At 38.2% G+C, this 19,123-nt stretch overlaps 1 protein-coding gene across 2 annotated transcripts in view; it reads left to right on the top strand.

Moving 5' to 3' along the window:
• The window catches only part of pof1b (POF1B actin binding protein), a 35,486-nt gene extending 28,125 nt beyond the window's left edge, over positions 1-7,361 (top strand). Inside the window, exons 9-13 of one of the 2 annotated variants that reach the window (XM_026181793.1) lie at positions 115-234; positions 1,078-1,209; positions 3,049-3,119; positions 3,755-3,869; positions 4,833-7,361. In XM_026181793.1, the coding sequence (XP_026037578.1) occupies positions 115-234; positions 1,078-1,209; positions 3,049-3,119; positions 3,755-3,869; positions 4,833-4,853 (459 nt within the window). In that variant the 3' untranslated portion in view covers positions 4,854-7,361. The remainder of the gene's footprint in view (positions 1-114; positions 235-1,077; positions 1,210-3,048; positions 3,120-3,754; positions 3,870-4,832) is intronic. The other variant, XM_026181794.1, reaches the window with a different exon arrangement.
• The last annotated feature ends 11,762 nt before the right edge of the window (positions 7,362-19,123 follow it).

Below are 19,123 nucleotides of genomic sequence, written 5' to 3'. Positions count from 1 at the left end.
CTGGATATGCTTTTTTCCCCTACATCTCTTTAAATAAAGAAAGTTATGCAGTTATTTAGCAAAATGTGTTTTTGAAATCTTTTGTCTTTTTGTCTTGTCTGTCCCTCCTATCAGCTGGCTGGACAAGGTAGCAGCTCCACCTTTCAGATCAAAACAGACGAATTATCCCGTCAGTACAATGAGCAGCTCAGCACCTTGACTCGAGAGAAAGATCGGGAGATCGAGAGGCTGAGGGTAAGACAGGAAGAACTAGATTCTCATCAAAATGAAAAAAAAAAAAAGAAACCACAGAAGTTTGGTTTTCAGATAGGTAAGTGGCGAGCTACAGAAGCTGCACAAAAGTTGATTTGTCGCCAAAGATCTGCCTGCCTAATATTGCATCGGTCCCTGTTCGGCTGCCAAAACAGCCCTGACTCATCGAGGCATGGACTCCACTAGACCCTTGAAGGTGTGCTGTGGTATCTGGCACAAAGATGTTAGCAACAGAGCCTTGTAAGTCCTGTAAGTTGCGAGGTGGGGCCTCTACGGATCAGATGTGTTTTTCCAGCACATCGCACAGATGCTCGATTGGATTGAGATCTGGGGAATTTGGAGGCTTGTCGTTGTGCTCCTCAAACCGTTCCTGAACCATTTTCACTCTGTGGGAGGCCACATTATCCTGCTGCAAGAGGTCACAGCCATCAGGGAACATTGTTTCCATGAAAGGATGTACGTGGTCTGCAACAGTGCTTACGTATGTAGTATGTGTCAAAATAACATCCACATGGATAGCAGGACCCAAGGTTTAACAGCACAACATTGCCCACAGTGTCACAATGCTTCCTGTTTGCCTGCTTCCCATAGTGAGTGCTGGTACCAGAAACCATGAAATAATGATTAATGTTAGATGACGGTGCATCCCGGTGCTTGTATTTAAGGAAGGCATTGTTTTTCGCTTGCACGTTGTTGGCAGTTTCAGTTGCATGTTATAGGCCAGAAACATAAAAATATATCTTCTAACATGCTCCCAGTCGTAGTCTTACCTAAACTCATTTTTTTTCCTGGTTTGCTCTCCGTCTCTTGCTCTAATCTCTCCAGACCCAGATAACAAGGATTCAGACAGAGGTCACCACTGACAGGTCGTCCTCAGAGAAGAGTCTTCAACTGAAGATCACAGAGCTTCTCACCATGTTGGAGCAGCAGAAGACCACCATCTCCAAACAAGAGGAGGTCTGCAACACACAACACATCAACACTGTGTTTAATTTTGTGCCAGTCAAAGATGGAAGACTATCAAAAGGATCAGTCGAGACAAACCGGCGCTCTCAGAATCAAGAGACTAAATAGAATCAGCTGGATATTATATAAAATAGCTGTTTTTCAGTTCGTTTTATAAAGAATCTGTTAAACCTTAAATACAGATCAAGTATTAATTATATCTGGAGACCTGGCTGTGATGAAAAGCAGACCAACAGGTTTGTAATGATGGACTAAAACAAAGATGAGTGGGTACAGCTGCCTGTGTTCAACTTTGAGTTCAAATAGCCCCACCTCTAATTTCCACCCTCTCACAGTTGTTAAGAAGAGGGAAAACCTATAGAAATAACTTTTTTCTACAGGCTCTGACCCTGCCTGTTGCTGCTGTAAAAGTTTGGTATTTTGACACTAAAAGCCATTTGGGAATGGAGATGGAGTCAGTTAGCAGCCTCACGTGGCCATTTGAGGTACTGCAAAGCCATTCAGTTTGAATTTAACTAAAGTGGGGTTATTTTTCCACACAATATCAGCTTCAATATCAATATAGTCACAAAGTTTAATACTGAGATCTGCATATGCGGAAGCAGTCTGATTAGATGTTTCTAGGTAGAAATAGGCTTTTTATATGTAGAATATAAACTGATAGTGAAGGTAATGATTTTACCGTCTGCCATTTTTCACATCCGAAAAAAAGGGTAACTTGTGAAGCTCCTGTGAGATCGTCCGACTCATTCTGTTCACTGATCCTGCTGTGTTTCCAGTTAAAACCAGTCTGGATTCAATTATGTGCAAACTGCAAAAGCAATTTTAGTAAACCACAATTTTCCTTTATCACCATCAGACTTACTACATTTTGGATGATCAACAGATTTGTCTTTAGTCATGCAGAAACAAACTGAATGCTAAAAATGAAGTTTGTAAATGAAGAAAACAAAGCCAGCACCTTTCAGGTCCAACTACATTCCTCTGACTGAAAGATGATAGTTAATTTAATTTCAAAATCTGTTGCTTTCATTCAAATTCTGTTCTTTTCATTCTAATTCTTTTCTTTTCATTCAAATTCCGGTGCTTTCATTCTATTTTTTTGTTTTCATTCAAATTCTGTTGTTTTTATTCAAATTCGATTCTTCTCATTCTAATTCTTTTCTTTTCATTTTAATTCCGTTGTTTTCATTCAAATTCCCGTGCTTTCATTCAAATGCTTTTGTTTTCATTCAAAATCTGTTGTTTTCATTCAAATGCTGTTCTTCTCATTCTAATTCTACTCTTTTTATTCAAATTCCCGTTGTTTTCATTCTAATGCTTTTGTTTTCATTCAAATTGCGTTGCTTTAATTCAAATACTGTTCTTTTCATTCAAATTATTTTCTTTTCATTTTAATTCCCGTGCTTTCATTCTAATTCTTTTGTTTTCATTCAAAATCTGTTCTTTTCATTCACATTCCGTTGTTTTCATTCAAATATGATTCTTCTCATTCTAATTCTGTTCTTTTCATTCTAATTCCATTGTTTTCATTCAAAATCTGTTGTTTAACCTCAGGCGCGTTTGATTACCTCAGGTGGCTCACATCACATACCAGCGCAATTAAAACTGCACAAACTGCAGGAAATAGTTTTGCTCGACATTCATTTGCTGTGAAGTTAACAGTAAAAAAGACTATAAATTCCATACCATGTGTTGGTACTCGAGTTCCATTTTACTCTGACACATTTAAAAAATTGCCTAAATGAATGCAAAGTGACTGGAATGAGTGTGAGCTATCTGTGTGGAGCACAATGTGCCGTTTAACTGACGGCTTCTTGTGGTCCTCAGGAGATCAGAAGGCTGATGCAGGACAGGAACAGCAGCTCCAAGAATGTCACTAAGACCATCATCACCAAAAGGTACGAAATAACTATGACAGATTGCTGCCAGACAAGATAACATAAGTTAACTTGATATAAAGTTAAGTGACCCTTAACTCTGCTGATTCTACTGACTGAGTTCTTGCTAGCTCATGCTGAAAATGCTTTGAAGCAACGTGACGTGTAGGACTAACCCAGCAACCACAGTCAAAGCCTGACGTTATCTTCTCAGGTCTTTGAACGGTGGGTATCTTTTACATAAGGCAGGTCATTAAATGTGGCACTGAAAGACACCCATTTGGACACACAGTAAAAGAGTGGGATTTATCTTAAGTGGAATGACATGAAAACCAAACCTTTAATAGCCTTTATTCTTGATTTTTAATCACAAATTTCACAGGAGTACTTGTACAGCTTGCCGGTGTGGCTCTTCTTAATTAATGCGATTATGGAACGTGTTGTTTGGCCGAAGAGAGAAAAAGGAGAAAAACACAATAGAACAAAATTATTTAATCTATTGTGTTTTGGGGAGATCTGTTTTTTTAAACTGCCACCTATTACACTTTCAAAAAGATAAGTGACAGTTGAATCACTTGAATGCAGTATATACAGACAAATTCTAACCATCCACGTGACTCACAATCTGAGAATAACAACTAAATGTGCGTTTGCAGGTACAGGAACCAGTACCCGATCCTTGGTCTGCTCAGTGATGATTACCAGGTCACCTCACCTGTCAAAGAAGACAAGACCATCGTCATCGAGAGAAGTGGACAGATGATCAAACAGGTAAAAACAGGAGGCGAGAGTGAAGGGTGAGAGTGAGCAGGTCACTTTCACTGAGCTGCTCTACATTCCACACTGATTTAATGAGCGACAGCAGTGCACCTGTACATACAGCTGCATTAAAAAATATTAGGTTTGTTGAAAAAGAAATTACCAAAAGTTCATATGTTCTTGAATTTACATGTATGTGTTTATAATTCGACGTGATTTGAACTGAGATTCTGACAGAAAAACTGACAAACTGCACAAAATGTAAAGACTTTTGTGGGACTTTAAGTTAATTTTGCAGATTTACAACCTGATGCAAACAAAAAAAACTGACAAAGGTGAAAATAAACGAATAAAACAATCCACATGTGGGCACACGGCTAGATTTTATATCAATTGATTGTCAAGCAGCTTCATTACATGTGCAACAAAGTCTATCATCATTATCGGCTCTTAAGTGACAAATAGAATGTTAAAAAGGGGAAATTCAAACTTCAAACTTGGAGTTTATTTCATGCATAATGTCAAATCTTAAAAGAGTTCAAGTAAATCAGTGTTCATTATTCAGAAATAATAAATATAAAAACTGCACTTTTTGCGTGCTGTGAAAGCAAGATATCTTATTTTATTATTGACCTACACTGTTTGAAGTTTTCAGCTAAACAGCAAAGCCCTGATTATACTGTCTGTGTCTGCATGTGCCAGTTTTCGACTTGTCAAACCTCCTGCTCATATCTGAGATTGTTTTTATTTTTCTGATCATGAATTGTAACATTAAAGTATTTTGCAATGAAGCAGTAAAGGAGTAATCTACTGTGAAGGAATGTGATAGTCGGGACTCTGAGAATCCGTAAGACCGAGGCTGTTCAAATTGTGGAAACTGTGTTTTCTTTGCATCTTCTCCATTAAACAAGTGAAGCGTTTGCATATTTAAACTGAATTATAACAGCTCTACCTGTTTTTTTTATTTTGAAACAGGAAATCATTACAACCCCTTAAAGACACACTGCTTCTCTCCGACAGGAATGAACTATGACCAACCAGAAGATCCAGATGTCACCCCCTATTCCCCTGCATGCTCCTCCCCCTCCCCTCAGGGCTCCCAGGGATGGTGGTGGTTGAAATCCCCTTCTTTGCCCCTAAATTTGGGATCTTTGCTTTGACCAAATTGTTTGGGGTGACAATTTTATCAAAATGTTCATTTTTTTTCCTTGTAACTAATAAAAAGGGAATTAATAATCTACTAATCACAGGCCAAATCTGATCAGATGATGCTACAGCCAGTTATGGATTGAGGCACGGGTAAAAAGAGTCACGACAACTGGGAACACGCTGAGATTAGAGTTGAACTGTCCGACGTGGATGGATGCTTCCTCTCTTTTCTCACCTTTATAACCTCATTCTGCTGGTTTCACTAAATTTAACATTCAGTCTTATTTGGTTTGACTCTGCACTTTAGCACATTAATACAAAGCACTCAATGGAATCACTAAACAAGTGATTCTGCAATATACTGCAATACAGTCATCTGTGATACCTCACAAAGTTGGTATTTAAAGAAGAAATGGGAAAGATTGTACACTATGACCTGAAATTTAAAATCTTTCAGGCTTAGTCTGATATACAAGAATATTCACAGGAGATTGTATTGTGATATATTGCTCTGTTGATGATTATCTGTCCCATCTCTACCCAGCTGGGGCAAGATAAGTTTGGATTTGGTTCCACGTGGATGTTTGTCTTCCCATGCTGTAAAATTCTTGGATGGAAATAGTTTAAGTTTTGTTTCTAAGGAAGTAATATTCTTATTTATTTCCCATTTTCTTTCTAGAGGAAGGAGATTGTTTGAAATATATATACTTTATATGCTCTCTGTTCAGTTTATTAAGCCTACCTATGCATCCTCATGCATCATAGTACAACGTGTCCGTTTTTGTTCATTCTTTGAACTGGCTGCACTAGACAGATATACCTAATAAAGTGACTTCAGTATTCTTAACTGTGAACACTATGAATAAGCTTTTCTAGAAAAGCTCTCCTGACAGAGGTTTGCAAATCTATGCTTCTGTCTAAACACGAGAAGTTGTAAAAGAAACTGTCAAATCTGCTTAATTACCTTTGAAATCACTAAATGTCAAAAGATTGGATCAACGAGACAAGAAGTCTGCAGCTAACCGAAGGAAAACAATGCACCGCTGTGGAACCAAATGCTAAGTACCAAAGTGTCAGCCTCCAGTTGTCACCGATGTGTGTTTTGCCAAGACTGGTACCATGTAGCATGTAGCATGCAATCCTCCTCAAAGCCACCACAGCCATTCTTGCCCAGGGGACGAGGAAGTGGATGCATTTCTATGACTGCTACTCTGCATGTAAATATTTGTGTATATTTGTAAGCTGGGCGTGCTTAGTGTATGATCTCTCCAGTGCGCGTGTGGAATAATCCCCCTCTGCACTGCGGTTCTCATGATCATTTAACAAACGTTCTTAACGGGTAGTTTACTTCTGTTTAGTGCTAAGTGACTGTTTTTTTTGTTCAGTGCATTTTACTTTATTTGTAAGTTTTCTATGACTCAGAGGTGAATGGGTTCACATGTAGCTTTCATGTGCGATCTCGGGTTCGGGGTGTGTGATGCCTCACATTCGTGTGAGAAAATTCAGGCTTGATTGGATGCCTCCGGGTGCGAAGCATCACATTGGGCGGGAGGGTGGGAGGGGAATATAGCTGGAACTGAAGCATGATTTTGGGAAGGGGGGGTGTTAAGATGGTGCAAGAAGATTTAAAGCACAATATCATATAAACTTTATGCCCGAGTCTGTTTCTGTTTCAGCTTCTTTTTTCTACTCTTCTTACATACAAGCAGAAGGCTTTGTGTCTACTGGGTAGCACTCATACCCCTTTTCCACCGATGCAGGTGCCCAGTTGATAGCCAGTTCCGTGTGTTTCTACCAAGGAAAGACCAGTGCCCATGCCAAAAAACCTGGCATCAGAACGGCACCACAAAATTTCCCGGCCGAGAGTTGGGATCACTGACATCAGTGGTGTGGGAGGGGCTACCACAAGAAAGTGAAGAATGATTGGTAGGTACAGCCCACAGTTTCTGGCTGCCATGATTTTCTTAAAATAGAACTTACCTCAACTCCCTGACACTACATAGTCGGTCCTAAAACCTGTTGCATTGTGGTGCTGAAGACAGAACTGGCTCAACACTATTACTGGCACCAGTATCAGATGGTGTTAAAGAGGTATTGAAGGCACTGTAGCCTGCTTTACTGGCTCATCAGCAGCTTGTGGTTTACATGAAATAGAACACTGAAACTACTGACTTTAAACTGAGGCTGTGTATTTGTTACTGCGCCACAAGCTTAAAAAAAAATCTGCTAATAACCGAATGTCAGGGTTGGATGGTAATAAATTATATTAAGGGCAAATGTATTTGCAGAACTCAAAAGAAAATTCAGAATTTTAAATGTATGATTTTAAAGTAATTAAACAGTTTTTGGATTAGATTTGTTTTTCTGTTTTGAATTTATTGTAAGACAGTTCTAATGAAAAAAAACAACTTCCATACAAAGTTAATTTTCAACATAATCTGACCCAAAATGATGAAAGCATAGAGAAGGTCCAGTTATTGTTTTCATCCTCTTTTTAAAAAACAACCACCAATCCGTGATTGTCTACTAAACCTGCTTATGTTGTCGTTGATTTGTATTGTAGTATACTGATGCTGATGATGGGGTATAAAATACAGTTAATGATTGTTTGTAAGTGATATAGACAACAGTGAAGTAATATTACAAGATCTTTGTAAAACAATGTGTAGTTCTTCCTTTAAAGAACAGCACAAACTGGCTACAACCCGAATAGAAAGACGTGAGAGGTAAAAGTGATGGTGACGCCTCGACTGGCAGCTTTATTTAAATGCATTTAAATCAACTCCAGTGCTCGAGAGCTACTTTTCCTTTTTTTTACCCCAACACAGCTGAATCAAATGATTGGATTATCTCTTCAGCATGCCATCAAGTTTGGCAAAGGCCTGGTAACAAGCCATTCATTTGATTCAGGTGTGTCGGAACAAGGATGCATCTAAAAGCTGCAGGACAGTAGCTCTCCAGGACTGGAGTTGGACACCCCTGATTTCCTTTCAGTGGTACAAGCAAAACAGCAGTCTTGACCATCAGCAGTGAAAAGTGGCTTTATGCAGAGCTGTAGAAATAAAAGCATTTTCTTCTCTTTGATCTTTGTTCTTTGGCCAGTCTCAAATATGACTTCTACTTTACAATCTACTGTGCTGAAAACTGAAGTCACCGCTTTGACAAGTCGAGACGCATGTTTTACGGGTGCCATTCAATAAAACATTTCTTGAATATGATGAAGGCAAGCTGAGGAGCTGTGAGACACACGTTTCCTTAATTCTGATACTTGACTTCTTGCTCATTTGGGTACTGAGGTTCTCATATCTGTTCTGTTCTGGTTGGAGCTGGTTTGTGCTCTTCTATGAAAGTCCAGCACACACATATTGGAGTATTTTACTGCAAGGAATAACTGATGAGATTTAGTTTGTGTATTTTCAATATTTTGAGGGAATCATCAACCCCCAAATGCTCCTAGCTGTATTTGGTGCTTATGTATCGAGCGCACCAGTTTTCGTTGTGGTAAAATGCAATGCAAAGCAGGTTTTGTACTGATCAGTAAGGCTTTTAACAAAGTGAACTTAAAACAGGGAGTGATATGTCCCACTGGAACACCACAGTGAATAAATGAGCTCCTGCATACCTGTATATTCTATTAAATGTCACAAATTAATAATGATTATATTGATATATCAGACCAATTTATCTATAAATTGAAAACATCTCCATTTCTGAGTCCAAACTTTAAAGAAGTTCTGAAGTAGTACTAACCCAAATTAAGTACGGCTCCTCTTGTGGTTTGCTGCTAAGTAATTTTACTGATCACCTGTTTTGCTGTCCCTCTAGTGCAGAGGTGCCTCGAACTCTTGAGGCCTGGAGTTCCCCACCTCTGCTCTAGTGTGTACAGGACTTGCAGCGTATAAACTGTACTACAGTCTCTGACTATTACATATTACATATTCCTCTCTTTCTGTCTCCTTGATTGTATATTTCTGCAGTTTATCGTGTCAAAAACATGTACAGATTTTTTTTTTTTGCTGTGATGTGGTCTCAATGAGTTTCACACTGAACTGAATTCCTAACTATTTTAGTGTGTGCAACACATTCGGGTACTATAACTGGTTTTACAGGCTGCAGCTCTGATTTATAGCCTACTGAAAAAAACGCAAAGCCTCACACAGTGTCAACCACACTGCAAAAACACTCCTTGCACTAAACATCTGATTGACTCTAAAGACAGAAGAGTCGCCCAGTGGACACTCAGCTGCATTTCTGCAGGAAGCCTGTAAAACGATTTTTGACTTTGTGGAACCTGAAGTGCCTTAATGTGTTTACCATGTTAGCTACACGGATCATTTTAAACTTTGTGGTAACGGCTCTCTGATCGCCAAACGAGGTGCCTTCATTTGCTTGCTATCCTGATTAAACCCTGCCTTTCTTTTCCAGCAAAGGATCATCTGTGTGTTGAGCTAAATTAATTGGTTGTAGCTAATATGCAAAAAGATCTAAATGTCTAAATATATTTTCATATGCAAACTGTTTTCTTTATTTTTTCATTCCGAGAGAATTTGCCTCAGTCCTGTTTCAGCTGAGGTGGATTGCAATTAAAATGAGTAATATATCTTTGAAGAAGTGCACTTGTGTTTGTACTTAAATTAAGATACAGCCTGAACGAAGCATTTATCAGATTATGGTCTTACTAAAGGGTCAGTTCACCCAAATGAAAGCACAGGTGTCTGACTTCCCTCTGTCCACACTGCTGGCTTTCACTTGTATGTATCTGGACTTTTTAAAAATCTATTCAGACTCCCTGTAACAAATTATCCAAACCTGAAGCTCCACATACTGGGTTAAGAAACAGAATACAAGTCACTTAAACTGGTTTAAAGTCTACAATGACAAGGATAAAAGCAGCTCTTTTTACTTTAAGCCCTTAAAGTTGTTTCTTTTTTTTTACTGTCTTCACAATAGAAAAGCACATTTGTGCTCCTTTCCCTCCTTAAAGGGTATAAGAATGTCAAAACAACTGTATTAGTACTCTCATCTTCAAGTCTCATGAGGCTGCTGGTCCAAGAATGGTCAGCAGGGGGAGCCAGCTCCCCTGAGCAGCTCTCTCTCCACTTGGGGTCAATGAGTGGAGCTGATGGAGCAGAGAGACAGAGAATGAGGTCATGGCAGCTCTGTAGGGCTTGGCTCACTTGGCTGCTAGTCAACCATTTTGACTTCAGTCAGTGTTCTCAAAGCCCACATGGTCGCAGAAAGCAGAAACCATCTCAGAGAACAGTCATTACTGGGAAGTAAAAGATTACATGCAAACAGGATTAAAGCGATCAGACTACAAATAATCGGATTTTCTAAATTGTTTATTATTATCATCTGATTTTAGACTCTGAAAACATGTTACTTAATGGGCAGGACATTTATTTAGGATTTTGTTTGCGCAGATTAAAGAAACTTTTTTAAGACTTTGGTTTCCCGTTTTAATATTACTGTTTGTAAAGCACTTTATCCTGTCTATTTATCTTTCTTTTTCTTAGCTAATCTCCAAGCATGGAATTCTATTCGCTGCAGCATGGGCTGAATATTATTTGTTCTGACTGATAACCATGCTAGTTTCATGATGTGGCTCTCCGTGTTTCCTCTTTGCTCACTGACACATTTCTTGACTCGATTATGCAGCTCTTTCCGTGTGGGCATTATGAATTAAATATGAGGAAATATATGGAAAAAGAGAAACAAAGATGTTATCCAAACCTGGGTTCAGTCACAACAAGTTCCATTTTCTTTAAAATAATTTTTCAGTGTGCTGCACCACAGAAGAAAAGACCGAGGAACAGAAACTTTAATTTTGCTAAAACAAACGTCACCGGTTTAGAGGTTTGATTATATGCACTAACACAACTAACAAATGAATAATCAGCTACAAATTAGCGTTTTTTGTATTAAATATTCATTAATAATTAGTATTAATAATGTTAATAAACCAGGGGATTTAAATGTGAATTCATGCAAATCATAAGCTTAAATACAATTTAAACTTTATGGCCATAAAGTGCATGAAACTGCATTTACCTTTCCTTTCTCTGATGTCAGCAGGACAATAAAAGTTAATGCTAAACAAAGACTGTAGCTCTTACAAAACTGAGTTGTTGTTAACAGTTACACACGCTTGTTTTCATACTTGGTTCATAGTATGACTTGGCAAAACATTCACCTGCTCGTTGATTATTTATTATAATACATTTAAATGAATTTAGTAAATTCTCATTTATCAATGCAAACTTAAACAGCTAGCCATTTAAACATCCAGCTGATTCAGAGCTAGTAAATTTTCCAGTTTCCACCAGCGATTTGCAAACCTCATTGGAACAATGTTGCTGAAAACAGGTGTTTATTAATTCTGGAGGAAAGACGGTTGGTAAGAATGAATCACAACAGTGTCAGTTTGTTGTAAACTGAAATGTTCTTTGTTGTATTTTAAATAGATGTTGATCTGCCACAACATCAAAACCACATGTCTAATATCATGTAAATCTCCCTTGTGCTGCAAACCCCAGTGGTGTTTGGAACTGAATGGATCCTTTGGCCTAATGTGGATTGGAGGGTGGGCCTTGAGGCTTGTTTTAGTACATCCAGAGATGTGGGGAGTTCGGAGGCTGGGTCAATGTCTTGGACACTTCATCGGGTTACCTTAGTCATTCCTGAGCATTTTTCACAATGTCAGGGCACATTGTCCTACTGGGGGAGGTCCTTACTGGTGGGGAATGCTGTAGCCATGTGGTGTGGGAGGGTGGGAGTAGTGGCGTCAGGATGCCTGGACCAAGCAGAACATCAGTTTGTTACAAGATCATAAATGTTAGTCACCGACTGTAGCTTTTAATGTTGTCGATGACTCATGTGGGTTGTAATATGAGTATATAGGGAATTTCTTGTAGTAGATTTAAAGTTATGTAAACATTAGATAGTAAAAATTAAGACTAACAGAAAATTTAATCAAAACTCCTGTTTCAACGTTGTACTGACCCATCCATCCTCCCTGACCTCCACTAGTCCTAAAAAGGCAATTTCTGCTTCTCTTTTCTCAATGTTGGCTTTTGTCGTAACATAAACACTGTTCACCCCCTTGCATTTGCACAATTATTTTTTTTTCTATGAAAATATAATCTCATGCCACATCTCTATCAAATTCAAGCTTATGCATCATGTACAAACACACTCTCTCTCTCTCTCTCTCTCTCTCTCTCTCTCTCTCTCTCTCTCTCTCTCTCTCTCTCTCTCTCTCTCTCTCTCTCTCTCTCTCTCTCTCTCTCTCTCCCTCCCTCTCTGTAAACCCAATATCCTCTGAGGCCCGGGGGTTTCAGAGTGTAAAGGCAGTGGAGAGACAGGAAGAGAGTGACTGCATTATCCACATCAAAGAGCCAGTTATCAGCCATAATCAATGTTTTCCCATTACGCACTCCAGTCATCCTTTCTCGTTCACTCTCTCTCCCTCTCTCTATCTCTCTCTAATCAGATCAATATGCTTTATTGGCATGAATGGATGTACCTTATGAATATTGGCAAATAATGGTGAATTAATCAGCAAGTTGCCAATATACAGGAGGAGGATGATAAATGTTTGAAAGTAATTTGGGACTCTTTTGTAAGTTGTACTTTTGGCTGCGAAGTATAAATACCACATACTCTGAGGGTCTTGGGGTGTAACGTTTCTTCTGAGACAACATCTGTGGTCGAGAGGGGTATGACGGTCAACCAACTTTGTTGACTCGCTTCAAATTGGTTGACTGTTAAGCAAAACCTTTGAGAGCAGTGGTTTTTCAGTGGGCCACAGTTCCTCTTGCAGACCAGCCAGGAATTTGAACAGCTTTGATTCAGCTAGGTTTCAGTACACTACCCGTGTCAGAAGGGTCAGTGGCTGATTATTGGCCAGTATATGTAAATGGCTATGGCTTGGCAATCTTTGTGTAGCACCTTATTATTCCATAGTTTGATGGTTGAAAGAGGCACAGTTCCACTTCCATTGCTGTGATAGTTGAAACATTTGTTGTCAAACCATTTTACTACAATCACCCTCCAGGAGACATATAAGCAAAAGATCCTTTCTTCAGTCACTTCTTTGCTTATCATCAAGGGGAGGCCCACTGATCCAGCTTGATCACATAAGACATAGTTGTATGTGTCAGAATCCATTAGCGCCTTAATAGTCACAAGTAAGGTGTTCTTTGGCATCAGCAGACACTGGTCCACCAAAAGTGGTTGCCCAAAAAGAATGATCATATTTAGGTTCCCAGAAATGAGAGCATAGTTCCACAAACAGAATAAAAGATGATGTGGGTATCCTAATGTCACCCATTTGCCTGAGGATTTGCATTTTTATGTCCAAATATGCTATATTTAGACAGTAGTAGTAGGTTATCACCTAACGTTAGTAAGCTTCATATTGGTGCATTACCCAAAAACAAATACAATAACTAACTAATCGCCATAACTGAAGCACAGTCTGTTTGGATAGTCTGTGCCACACAGCGAGCCTATTTTCTCTTCTCATTCCCATCTCCCCAAACCGGTGGTGAGGTGTTTACCTCACAATACAAGGTGCCTAGAGGAGACTATTGTAGTAACATGGTGTTATAAATTTAACATTAAACATGAAACATCTATGTCTATGGCAAAGTCCTCACTTTTTTAAAGACGGCCTCAAGTGGGCAATACAGGAAATTCAGTTTTTCTTGGATCAGAAATATATCAGTTTACAACTGTTTGTCGATACCATAGGTAAGAATTAATTAAACTATAGTTTAATAAATTAAACTATTAAATTAAATTATATAAATTATAAATATATATATAAAATATAATATAATATAAATATATAAAATATAAATTAAAGAGTAAAAACAGAACAGTAATCTCATCGAAACTAGAAAAGGAAAAAATTGTGGTTCTGCGATGATTTGCAAATAATTGCGAAAAAACAACTGATTGAGCAGAGGTTGCATGTGCAGCACTCTCAACCTCTGAGGGACCGTTTTTGATTGCAAGGCCACTGCAGAGGACATTGAGTGGGAGGCAGTGGGTTGGATTGTGATTCTTAATAATTGTCGTCAATCACTCTTAGATTGGCTAAGCTTTGCCAATAACTGCTTTCTAATTTGTAAATGTATACATATTGCCAACACGTTGCAATCAACCTGAGTCAGTCTACACCACAATAAGTGCAACTCGTCTGCAACTCGTCTGCAATGCATCTTTTTGCAATAGGATAATTGCCATGCGGTTGTATTTGTGTATAAAAGCAAGGCCATTTGTGAAGACATTTCTGTTTCAAATCGTTTTAAATCATTGACTTTCTGACTGGAATCTGAATATAAGTTGAACTTGAATTGTTTAATGTTTCTGCATACAGAAACAACAAACAAATTGAAAACAGATGGCAGCAGATTTGCAATTTTTGTCTATTTATCAGAGATAATCACTGTGTTATCCCAAACTAATTGCATGCAACTCTATCTTATTGCCGTTTCATCACCGTCTCGATGCAGAAAGTCACTTTCAAGACAGCAACTGCCTGCAAGTGGTTGCAGACCTCGTCTTCAAAGCAATCATTTTGAAAGTCAAGTTCACTGCACGCCATTGCAAAAATTATGGACATGCTGGTCTCCAATTGCTGTTTTCCCTGCTTTAACTGTATCATTAAACAACGCTAGAGAAGAAATTCTTGATCTACTGCCTCTAAACAAGAATATTACAGTGGTCTTGGATTCATGTATGATTTAAGTGTTAGTTAGTTAAACTAGATATCTGTTTTCGCCCACCCAATTCAAATAAAGGATTTATTTACCAGATAGGATAGCAGCCATTGTCACAAAAATAATAGAAGAAGTTGTTCTGAATATTGAGAACACATCATAAATAGATAATTGTTAAACAATTATATGATGATAACAATAATTGTAATTATATAACTAATAATATGAGAATTCAAGAATAAAGCAAATTTTAAAAAAACAAACAAACAAACAAACAAACAAGCCATAATATTCACTTTTTTTGTCGTTTATCCATATAGACCTCTTTACTTCATACAACCAGGCCTATCGACCCCTCTCTTTGACTAACCAGGCATCATGCCTGGGGTCAATGACCTACTGAAGCCCCCTGCTTGGCTGTGGGGTCGGGAAGTGCGTGCAAGTGTGTGGTGGGTACACAGTAAAATAACACATGATCGCCAACCCCCTGCTTCCACACTGGGTCACAGCCAGGCATTTAAGTAGGGGAAAAGGCTGTAGCTCACAATGATGCAAATCACACTGCACTGCACTGAAAAGCACAGATTGATCTGCCTTGTAAATTTTAGCTATTATATTTCCATTGTTCTGTTCCTACAGTTTAATAATTTCGTTTTAAATGCTCGGACCTAACATGGCTTTATTTATATATTTGATCTGTTTTCAGAATAAACAAGAGATTCCTACTTTTACAGGGTTAACATCACTCAGGAACTCTAGTCATATAGTATATATATGAAATAATTTTTCTCACTCATTCAACACTACTGAGTAGTCTGGGTGGATCTCCAGGTTGTGTGTCAGCCTGGATATTTTCAGTTTTCCCCAAGTCATGGCAGTCACCACTCTCCCTGCCTCACGCTCTTCCTTTGTCTCTCCACCCTGCCAGGAAAGTGTTGACAGCTCTCATCTTTCATCCATTTGATGTAATTATGCTTCTCAATCCACATTTGAAGCTCTCCATTCACATTTTATGGTGGGATAAAAGGCCACATAGTGTTCTCACACAGTTCTCAGCTTCCCAACATAAACTTAGGTAAAGTTATGGTTCCTAAATTGCCTTATAAAAAATATCCTGAAAGACTGATCTTTTGTTTTCCTGTTTTTGAGATAAAAGAAATATTTGCATCTTATTTGTGACTCATTCTTGCATCCACTGTGAATATGTGTAACAAGTTTTATTACAAGTCATTATTAAGCCAAAAGAGGCTGTAAGCATAGAAAACCTGCTAGAAAAGTCAGTTTCAAATCTTGAACATAAAGCTTAATTGTCACCTGTTAAATACCACTTTAAATATTTTTGTTTTAACCAACAGAAACTTTCATGTTTGAAATATAAAGCCTTCTAGTTCCAAAAATAACTTGGGTTTATAATGCCAATTTCCCACCTTCATCACAGATGTACAGGTAGTAATTTTATTTTTGGACATATGCTTTGGGGAAGGTTTATAAAATGGTAGTGAGACCTGCTGTGATGCATGGTTTGAAGGTGGTGGTACCAACAAAAAAGCTGAAGGTACTACGATTTTCATTGGAAGTGACGGGGATAAACAGCATAAGAAATCAATACATCAGAGGGACAGTTGAGCAGTTTGGAGTCAAAGTTACAGCGGCAAGGCTGTGATGGTTTGGACACCTGCAGAGGAAGGATAGTGGATATATCAGACAAAGGATGATGGATATGGAGCTGCCAGATGGAGGAAAAGAGGAAGACCACAGAGGAGGTTAATGGATGTAGTGAAGGGAAACATGCAGACTGCTGGTGTGACAGAAGGAGATGCTAGAGATAGGGTGAGATGGACTTAGATGACCAATTGTAATCCCCATAAAGGAAGCAGGCCAAAGAAGAAGAAGACAACACATGTTAAAATTGTATTAAGGCTTAAAGTTATTTTTAATTAGGGGACTGGGTACTCTGAATGACAAATGAAGGCAGTTTTGTCTTGTTCAAAGCTCAGTTGGTCTTCCCCTGAGAAGTTAATTTTCCAGTCAAAGAGCATTTTGTTTAAAAGCCAAAATCTTTTGTCCCATTTAATATTACACAAACCTACAGATTCCTACAGCAAATTCGCATAAACAATGTAAAAGATTCAAATTCTGGATGTAAAAAGCTGAATTCTTAATAATTAATAACAAGAAGTCAGGTTGTATTGAAGTCCATAGGAAAAGGAGCTATAATGCTATTATGATTTATAACCAGAGGTGGGACCAAGTCATTGTCTTGCAAGTCTCAAGTAAGTCTCAAGTCTTTATCCTCAAGTCTCAAGTCAAGTCTCAAGTAATGTCAGGCAAGTCAGAGTCGAGTCTCAAGTCACTGGTGTAAAAGTCCGAGTCAAGTCACAAGTCTGAAACTTTGAATTTCAAGTCCTTTCGAGTCTTTAAAAAAAAAAACGAAAAAATAATGTTGCAGTTATGCTAAATGTAAATATTAGACCATGTAATTTTAAAATCTGTGTTTTTCTCAACACATGACAAAATAGTGAACTTAGAAAATATACACAAATTGTGAAATTGCACCTCTTTAAAATGCAGCTCAATTAAACCTAGCTCCAAGAATAATTTTCACCGACAGTTCTGAGATAAGCTGCATGTTATTCTTGGATGCGGTTGTAGGACCGGCTTTAAAATCGCATGACAAAAATATCATACATATTAAAAAAAAACTGCATCACCAACGTAGCCTGGACAACATTTGCTAGTTAGATGAAGTCAGCTATCTCATCTTAGCATATTTATTTCAATTCAATTCAATTCAATCCTTTTTTTTATTTTTATAAATTTTATTTTCAGTCACAGCAGCATGTTAACAACAAAACATTGAACATACAGTAGTTTGCTGTTCAGTATTTACAATACCCCAAAAGATAACAGAAATAGAGAAGGAAAAAACAAACAAACAAACCAAAGAAACCCCTACAAAACAACAAAAAACAAACAAACAAATAGAAAAATAAAATGTATAAGGGACATTCAGCGTACAGTTAGCTATGATAGCGATATAGAGATATGGTATCTGGTCATGATAAGGTGGTCATTTTAAATGTTTCCATGTACATCAAGAATGGCTGCCATGCCCTAAGAAATTTGGTGGTTGAACCTGCCAGTGTATATCTCATCTTTTCTAAATGTAAAAACCTCATGAGCTCCGCAAGCCACTGTTCATGTGTGGGAGGAGCTTCCTGCTTCCATCTTAAAAGTATAAGGCGCCTTGCGATAAGTGAAGCAAAGGCAATAGAATTCGAATAGCATTTTGGCAAAGTGATGTCTTGAGGTATCACCCCAAAGATAGCCGTTAGAGCAGAAGGCTCATATTTAACGTTATACATCTCTGACAGAGTGTTAAATATAGACACCCAATAGGTATGAAGATTGGGGCATGTCCAAAAGGTATGAAGGAGCGAACCTGTTTCTGCTTTACATCTGTTACACAGAGGCTCAGCTCCGGGATAGAACTTGGCTAACTTTTCCTTGGAGATATGTAATCGGTGTAGGACCTTAAATTGAAGGAGCCCATGCCTGGCACATATCAAAGAAGAGTGTACCCTCTGGAGAAAAGATTGCCAGAGCTCATCTGTTATAGTCATCCCAAGGTCTTTCTCCCACTGTGCTTTAAGGATGAAGAGAGAAGGAGATTGAAGATCTAATAGTATAGCATAGATTTCTTTAATCGCCCCTCTCTTATGAACGTTTATATTAATAATTTTATCCAAAGAAGTTTCCTCAGGTAGTTCCGGAAATGAAGGAAATCGACTCGTTACAAAGTGACGAATTTGTAAATAGCGGAAAAAATGTTGCCGAGGAACATTAAACTGCTTCAGGAGCTGCGTGAATGAGGCAAAAATCCCATCTACAAAAAGGTCTTTGATATTTCTAAGGCCATTACTTTCCCATATTTTAAAGGCAGAGTCCATCATGGAGGATGGGAACATATGGTTTGAGCAGATAGGTGCTTTAATTGACATTAAGTGTAACCCCAACCTTTTCCTACATTGCACCCAGATTCTGAGCGAGTCATACAACAAAGGGTTACATTTATAGGTGTATAGTTCTAATGGGAGAGCTGAACTCAACAAAGCTGATAGGCAAATTTTGCCACAATTGGATGACTCAATTTGGAGCCAAGCTGGAGTCTCTGTAGTAACATTACTCATCCAGTACAGCATATTACGAATATTTGCTGCCCAATAATAAGACTGAAAGTTTGGCAAGGCTAATCCACCCATTGGCCTAGTCCTCTACATGAAATCTTTACGAATTCGTGGACTTTTGCCATTCCAAATAAATGCAGAGATATGCTTATTCAGTGTTATAAAATACTTATTGGGTAAGTAGCATGGGATACATTGAAAT

This window comes from Astatotilapia calliptera, chromosome 10 (assembly GCF_900246225.1).
Source record: "Astatotilapia calliptera chromosome 10, fAstCal1.2, whole genome shotgun sequence".
NCBI lineage: Eukaryota > Metazoa > Chordata > Actinopteri > Cichliformes > Cichlidae > Astatotilapia > Astatotilapia calliptera.
This window is presented reverse-complemented; position numbering and strand designations above follow the sequence as displayed.